Here is an 8,017-nt window from a genome sequence, read left to right as displayed (position 1 = left end):
TGGTTTGCGACTAAAAGTGTTTAACCACTCCCTACACCCTTAGGTTGAACTTATTTTGAATATATTCTTTTAAATTATTGAATAATATTTTAGGCTATTAAATTTTAAGAGGTATATATTAGTTTTTTTTTTTTTTTTTATAAAATCGAGCCAAACCAAGCCGAGCCCGAGCTTAGATTTTCAGCTCGGTTTCAAATCCGAGCCGAGCCGAGCCAGCTCGGTTTATAATCGAGCCGAGCCCGAGCTTGGCCTGGCTCGGCTCGGCTCGGCTCATGAACAGCCCTAATCATGGAAACCATTATTGATATTAATTTCTATGATTTTCGACCGATGTAAAACACATGTCAATATCATCAGGGGCGGACCCACATTGGTGCCACCGGGGTCCCTGGACCCCAATCTTTTTAAAAAAAATAGTAGATTCGGTATATTAAATTGTATATGGACCCCATAAATACAATTAGGTGGACACCATAGAAATAAAAAGAAAGCTGGTGTAGTGGTAAATCTCCCTCTTTTCTACCAAGAGGTCATGGGTTCAATCCTTAATAAGCCCATTTTTCTTATTTTTTAAAAAATCTAGTTCAAACCTCACTTTAACTCGACCCAAACGAGGACCGACCCGAAAATGGACACCATTGAAATAAAATCCTGGGTCCGCCACTGAATATCATGACTTTCTTTTTAGGTTTTATGACATACCAAACGCCGATTCTATAAGACTAAAGGGTACGGAGAGGATGGGCTTGAAGGGGATGAGCCGCCACGTAGGCGCCACGTAGGAGTGGCTTGGAGAGGATGGACCTAGGGGGTGGGGGATGAACCACTTTGTATATATGTATGTATGTATGTATGTATAGGTATATGTGAGAGAAGGAAGGAGGAGAGAGGAGCAGCAACCCCGGCTGTGGGCTGCCGGGTTAGACGAGCCGAGCCCCAGGGGGCGGTGTGGGGGTCCGACGCCGGGCCTAGCCGGGCATCAGCCGACCCCCATACCTTCTAGTCTAATGAATCGAACTGATACCGCCTATTCACGTTGAGGCGAGAAAAAATTACGCTAGTTATTCATAATAGTAAAGTGGGGACAAATTTATTTGGTATTTACTATTCCATCTCTACTCTATGTATATGTATATATAGAAAGGTATGTATGTAACGTACACACACTAGCATTAATCTATCTCTCCAAACAAAAAACCCTTCACACTCCCATTTCTTCTTCCCCTTTGCAAACGCCGCATTCTTTGCTCTTTATTTTACTCGCACTCTGTTTCTTGACGGTAAAATACACCGCAAAGAGAGCTCGCTTCCTCTTTAATCTTCAATCAGATCGATAAACCCCCAAAACCCCACTTTAATTCTACATTTATTGTTCAATATCCGTTGTTAAATTACCGATTACATATTGGGGATTGCCCCTTTTCTTGTGCACTTAAAGCTTTTGTTAATAATGGCTAATTGCCTGCTATCAAGTTTATTATGTGCAGAAGATAATAATAGCATATGTTATGATGATCAAAATAATGTTGATGAAGGGTTATGGGGTTGTGGGAATGATTTAGTTAGTAATAAAAATCAATGCTTTACTAAGAATCTTGAAACAGAGTGTTGTGTTCTTGATCTTGATCTTGATCTTGATCTTCCTGTGCAAAGTGATGAGTGTTTGTGTTTGTTGATTGAGAAAGAATGTGAACAGTTTGTGGGGTTTGATTATTTGAAGAAGTTAACAAGTGGGAAGTTGGATATGGTTGCTAGACAACAAGCAGTTGATTGGATTTTAAAGGTATGTTTATCTTCATCATGTTATTTTTTTAAACTTTTTTAGTTGAGTTTGATGAAGTTTGTAGGGAATTAGGGATTTTTGTGATATGGGTATAAATAATTCTGAGAAATTTGTAGAAAAGTTTGTTGCTTTATATATAATTTCGGAAATCTTGAAGGTGTTTATACTTCTTGTTGTTGATTTTGACTTTGACTTTGACCAGGTTCATTCTCATTTCAATTTTGGACCTTTGTGTGCATATTTATCTATCAACTACTTGGACAGATTTCTTGCTGCCTATGAATTCCCTGTAAGTATTTATTGCACATTTTATTTTGTTTCTTTCTTTTTTAGATTCAAATTGTTCATTGATTATTTTTAATTGTAATTTGCTATTCAATGAACAGAAAGACAAAGATTGGATGATGCAATTGCTAGCTGTAACATGCTTATCACTTGCAACCAAAATGGAAGAGACTGAAGTTCCTCACATTCTTGATTTACAGGTTCAGCTTCTTGATTTCATAAAAAATGTTGACTTTTTAGCATGGTCAAACTAAATTGGTTTTGATGTTGAGAATATGGATGTTCTGCAGGTTTGTGAATCAAAGTATGTATTTGAAGCAAAAACCATTCAAAAGATGGAGCTTCTTGTGCTGACTACATTGAAATGGAGGATGCAGACAGTGACACCGTTTTCTTTCATTGATGCTTTCATCGGAAAACTTGATTGCGGCCAACCAATATCAAGAGCTTTAATTTCGAGATCGACCCAACTCATATTATGCTTAATAAATGGTAATTACTAGTTACATTTGTCTAATATAGCGTTGACGATACATAAGGGTAAAATGGTCATTTCACAATGTAGGGATCGACTTCTTGGAGTTTAGACCTTCTGAGATAGCAGCAGGAGTGGCAATTTATGTGGTTGGACAATCTCAAATGGCTGCCCTGTTTAAACATGTACCAAAGGTGATGATCTTATGATGTCTAGATATTTTTGCATGTGATGCATGCTTATTTGTATTTTATCTGCTTATCGCGTTTTGACACGTAATGAGGCCGTTTGGGATTGATTATCCAAACCGATTTTCTGATCATTTAAAGGAAATTAGTTATCTTGAACAAACGGTTCAAGTTGTTTATTTGTTAGAAGCCTAAGAACACCAACCACGTCATCACCTACCCAAAAATGCCAATGACGCCACATGAGCTCAAAAACGTCTAAAAACACCAATTGTGCTATACGTTACTCATGAAAGATTAGGGTTTTATAGCTTTGAATAACCTTGCAGTCTCCAAGATTGTTAACTTTTAAGTAAATGAATATTAATCTGTTTTTTTTTTTTTTTTTTTTTTTTTTTTTTTTTTTTTTTTGATATGGGTTTTTGCAGGAGAAGATTCTTAAATGTGTGGAACTAGTGAATGAGTTGAGTAGTGGCTGTACTAAGATGATCATGAAGAGTGGAGCAGTGCCACTAAGCCCCATAGGAGTGCTTGAAGCAGCATGCTTGAGTTACAATCAAAGTGAAGATTCAGAAGTTGGGTCAAGTACTAGTAAAAGGAGGAGGCTTAATAATACAACACCCTTTGGTTTGGAGCTTTAGATTGTTTTATAATTCTATGGAAATAATATGTTGAGTTTATTAATTTATTATTTATATTCAGTTTTTCATATTTTATCTATTAAACAATTACAAGCTAAATTGGTATTTCAAAAACATGTTTTTCATTCTAACTGGTATTTTTGCTCGCCGCGCGTTGCGGCGGCACGCGGCCGGTGAAAACATGTAGTAAGGCAACACACGATTCGTAAAATGCAATGTAAAAGACAATTAAAAAAGTGTAAAACATAATGCATAAAACACAATTACAAAAAAAAGGAGTAAAATATAAGGTAGACATGAAGTGTAAAACACAACGACTAACACATTTAGTAAAACGCACTGTATTGGTATTTGTAAAGTAGGAGTAGTAGTATATGGGTTAAAATGGAGTAACATTACAGTGGATAAAAACGCAAGTCTAAAATTTGAGGGAAAATAAAAGTAGTAGGTTAAAAATGGAAAGTATAAAAGTAGAGTGATGGTGGCAGAAAAGCGTCGAGGAGGTGGTGGCGGAAAAGGCAAAGTGTAAAAGTAGAGGGGTGGTGGCGGAAATGTGTAAAAGATGAGGGGGTTGTAGTATAAATGAAAAAGTAGAGGGTTGGTGGTGTAAATACGTAAAAGTTGGGGGAGGTGGTGGAAAAGCAAAGGTGATGATAGCAAAGTTTGAAAGGCAAGGGTTAGATTGTGGAAATTCATAGTAAAGAGGCGATTGTGGCAAAGTATGAAAGTGGGGGTGTCGGTGGCGTAAAAGTCACCGACTTTGTGCTTTAAGATAGTTTGACTATGTTGGGGACTGAAAATGTTAATATTTTTATGAGGGGCTTAAGTGTAAATGTAAACGAATCTCCTCATCAAATTCACTTATTCTAGGGTAACCTAAATGATGTAAAAAAGCCTTCTAGAAAATGCTTTGTAAAATGTTTGAAGAGGGGAGGGGGTATAACCTAAATAAGGGTTGCGCCAAGTTATCCGACTCGGCTACATTGTAGTCACCCCTTGGGTATGGATCGCAACTTTATTTCACTGGTATAGGAACCCGACGTGGTTTGAATGTTTGTAGGTATGTTTCAACGAACATCTGACCGTTAATGTCATTAAAAAAGAAGAAAATTCACCATTTAACCTCACAATCTCTATTTTAAAACCATTTCACCATATTTTTTACAGCCATTTTACCATCTCCATTTTCAATCAATTTCACAACATTTGATTTTCATGAGGGGTGGTATCTGCTTCCAATTAAAACTGCGGGACCTGCATACCATCGACGATCATCCCGTCGCCGTGCAAACTCTCAACTTTCAAACCCTCCACCTTCAAACTCATTGCCTTCAAACCTTCAATGATCATCCCATAGCCGTGTTTGATTTTTTCTAGAAAACGAAACCTTCCTTAGTAAAAAATGAGGTGTTTGATTTTTTAGAAAACGGTTCATTGAATTAAATCCTAATAGGCCCGATTTGTCTCTCTCCAATGTTGAGAGAATTTCGAAAGAGCACAAAGTTAGCTTGATCGCTCCGTTCTCTAACCGTGAGGTTAACGAGGTTGTTTTTTAGTACGGTGATGATAAGGCTCCGAGAGCCCTGATGGGTTTAATGTTAGATTCTTTAATCATTTTTTGGAGTTTATTATTTTTTGAATATTTTAAACCAATTCCATGATGAAGGGAAAATTAATATCGGCTGTAGCTCCTCTTTTATTACTCTAATTCCTAAAATTAAAGATCCGGTGGAGCTTAATAATTACCGACCGATTAATCTTGTGGGCATAATTAGTAAATTTATATCCAAGGTTCTAGCGAATAGGCTCAAGAGCATTTTGGGCGATGTTATTTCGGACACTCAGTCGGCGTTCATGAAAGGGAAACTTATTTTGGATGGGCCTTTGGTGGTTAATGAGTTAATCACGTGGAGTAAAAGGAACAGAAAATGAACCTTTATTCTCAAGATCAATTTCGAAAAGGCTTATAATAATGTGAATTGGAAGTTCGTTATTAACACGTTAGATCAAATGGGATTTCCAAGGCAGTGGTGCTCGTGGGTCCAAGGGGTGCTAGCCTCGGCTAGATCTTCTGTTTTAGTTAACGGGGCCCCTACTTTTGAATTTCAATATCATAAAGGAAGACGTCAAGGTGACCCTCTCTCCCCTTTTCTATTTTTGATTGTTATGGAAAATCTCTCTTGTATGTTGGATGCAGCCAAGGAAGCGGGAGCGGTGCACGATATTCAAACTCCTAATGGTGGTCCAAATATCTCGCATTTATTATATGCGGACGATGCCATTATCTTGGAGAGGTGGAATAAAGAGGACATCGTTAATGTTGTGAGAATTCTTCTGATATTCCATCTGGGTTCGGGGCAAAAAATAAATCTTGCTAAACCTAATATGTATGGAATTGGAGTGGAAGCTTCATAAGTGAAAGACAAAACGAGGATGGTAGGATGTAAGGAGGGGATCGTGTCGTTCAAGTACTTAGGGTTGATGGTGGGAGCTAACATGAACCAGATAAGTAACTGGAAACCGGTGTATGACGTTCTAGAAAGTAGAATGTCAACTTGGAAGACGAATGTTCTATTAATAGGAGGGAGGATAACATTGATAAAATCAATGCTTGAAAGTCTACCTTTTTATTATTTCTAGATATATAAGGCTCCTAAAAAAGTTATTAAGGATTTGGAAAAGCTTATTAGAAGATTCTTGTGGAAGGGATCGGGAGACATAAATAAGCTTCATTGGGTGGCGTGGGAGAGGGCGACTAAAGCTAAAGAAGATGGAGGGATCGGTCTAAGTAGATTAAGTAACATTAGTTTAACACTATTATCTAAATGGGGGTGGCGATATAAGACAGAGAAAAATCATTTATGGGTTAAGGTGGTGGATGCGATTCATTCAAGTAAAAGGAGTTGGGATTCCATTTCGGTTAATAAAAGTTTAAGTGGGGTTTTGAATAATATTGTCAAGAATATTGCTAGAACCGTTATTCACGATACGCCGCTTTGGAATTTTTTCAAGGGAGAAGTGGGGAATGGGTGTTGCATATCTTTGTGGATCGATCCATGGATTCATAACGAAGCTCTTAAAGATATCTACCCTAATTTATTTAAATTGGAAGCTGTTAAAAAATGCTTTGTGGCGGACCGGGTGACTCATAACGCTGAAGGTGGTGAATTCAGCTGGAACTGGTCTTGGAGCCCGAGGTCTTTCTTGAAAATAGTTGAATTCAATTGGTTGCTGAGAGATCTGGATGCTGTTAACGCTGTTAGTGATCAGTGCGACAGGTGGAAATGGTTAGGACGGTCGAATGAAGAGTTTTCGGTTGGAGCTGTTTGGAGGATGACAGATAGAGGAGATGTAGTGAACAGTAATATATATATATTACGAACCGGAACAAACAGATTCCGCTGAAATGCAATGTGTTTCTGTGGAGAGCTGAAATGGGTCGTATTCCTACTGCGGATGCTTTGAAGGCCAGGAACATTCATATCGAAGATGAGGCGTGTCCCCTGTGTAATTTGTGTGAGGAAGTAGCCATACATATTTTCTGTTTCTGCTATGTTGTTGCGCGGGTTTGGAACTAAGTTTCGATTTGGTGTAGAGTGGCCCCGTTCGCTCCTATGTCGATTAGAGATCTCTTGGAGTTAGGTAACTCGGTGGACCTTAGTGGGAATGCGAATGAGGCGTTTGAATGTATTATCAAGCAGTGGCGGACCCAGGAATTTTTTCCCGGGGGTGCGGAATATTTTCAAAGATTTTAGGCCCCTAGCTGTATAAAAATATCGGTTCATAGCGGGTCGGGTCGGGTCGGGCCATGTAAGACAAAAGAACATCAAACTAAAATTTATAAATCATCAAAAACACGTCAAACGTCATTACAAATTACAAACGTATTTAAAATTGTGCCCTACAGGGTTTTTTTTTTTTGAAATATATACAAAATATCATCTAAAGATACTAAACACGCCATAAGTTCATTACATTCTTACTCATTGTTCCTAACACATATAATTTGCTCCATAAGTTCATAAAATAATACTAAACACTTAAACAAAATAAAAAAAATCATGTTCAACCATAGCCCATAACTTTCAATTATATTTTTAAACATTTAAGCCCTAATATTAAATGTTGATTACTTGTAACTAATCATTTATACAAACAAAGCTATAAATAAAACAACAAAAACATTTACCTACAAGTCTAGAACAACAAAAAAATATAAGAAGCTTAAACCCTTACACATCTATATTTTCTCCTAATCATCATATAAAACAAAATAAATAAATAAATAAATAAACCATACTAGTTCTATATTGAAATTCTGACGTAATATGGGTCGGTCCAACCGGAATTTTGGTTTTTCCGGTAAAAAAAGCCACCAGGTCGTGAGCAGTAGTGTCAAGTCGCTGGGAGTTTTTTTGGGGGCGGGATTTGGAAATGGAATGGGTGGATGGGTTTGGGTTATTTTATTTAGTTCAAATTTCTTTAGGTTGGATTTGGGCTTGTGTTAACAAAAATTGATTGCAGATTGGCCTTTGATTGGATTAAATAATTTAGTGAATAAGTGGTTAATAATTATTTTTTTTCTAAGTGGGGCGGTTGAAAATTTTCAAGGGGTGCAGGCGAAAAATTCCAAGGGGTGCGGTCG

At 37.4% G+C, this 8,017-nt stretch overlaps 2 protein-coding genes across 2 annotated transcripts; both read left to right on the top strand.

The window, feature by feature from the left end:
- The first annotated feature begins 1,158 nt into the window (after window positions 1-1,158).
- On the top strand, window positions 1,159-3,440 carry LOC110883788 (cyclin-D4-1). Its single transcript, XM_022131437.2, has 6 exons — window positions 1,159-1,783; window positions 1,986-2,072; window positions 2,170-2,268; window positions 2,359-2,560; window positions 2,634-2,737; window positions 3,160-3,440. The coding sequence occupies exons 1-6, from the start codon at window positions 1,451-1,453 to the stop codon at window positions 3,370-3,372; spliced, it is 1,038 nt and encodes a 345-aa protein (XP_021987129.1). The 5' UTR covers window positions 1,159-1,450; the 3' UTR covers window positions 3,373-3,440.
- Window positions 3,441-5,382: 1,942 nt separating this feature from the next.
- On the top strand, window positions 5,383-5,787 carry LOC110887066 (uncharacterized mitochondrial protein AtMg01250-like). The gene has a single exon (XM_022134972.1). It carries the CDS (start codon window positions 5,383-5,385, stop codon window positions 5,785-5,787), a length of 405 nt encoding a protein of 134 aa, XP_021990664.1.
- The last annotated feature ends 2,230 nt before the right edge of the window (window positions 5,788-8,017 follow it).

This window comes from Helianthus annuus, chromosome 10 (genome assembly GCF_002127325.2).
Source record: "Helianthus annuus cultivar XRQ/B chromosome 10, HanXRQr2.0-SUNRISE, whole genome shotgun sequence".
In the NCBI taxonomy this organism is placed as follows: domain Eukaryota; kingdom Viridiplantae; phylum Streptophyta; class Magnoliopsida; order Asterales; family Asteraceae; genus Helianthus; species Helianthus annuus.
The sequence above is the reverse complement of the archived record's forward strand: the minus strand, read 5'-3'. Positions and strand labels throughout refer to the sequence as shown.

Excerpts from the sequence above, each read along its gene's own strand:
- LOC110883788 (XM_022131437.2), top strand. The coding sequence starts at position 1,451 with ATGGCTAATTGCCTGCTATCAAGTTTATTATGTGCAGAAGATAATAAT. Across the intron at positions 2,561-2,633 it reads CATATTATGCTTAATAAATG|GGATCGACTTCTTGGAGTTT; the intron begins GTAATTACTAGT and ends TTCACAATGTAG. Across the intron at positions 2,738-3,159 it reads TGTTTAAACATGTACCAAAG|GAGAAGATTCTTAAATGTGT; the intron begins GTGATGATCTTA and ends GGGTTTTTGCAG.
- LOC110887066 (XM_022134972.1), top strand. The coding sequence starts at position 5,383 with ATGGGATTTCCAAGGCAGTGGTGCTCGTGGGTCCAAGGGGTGCTAGCC.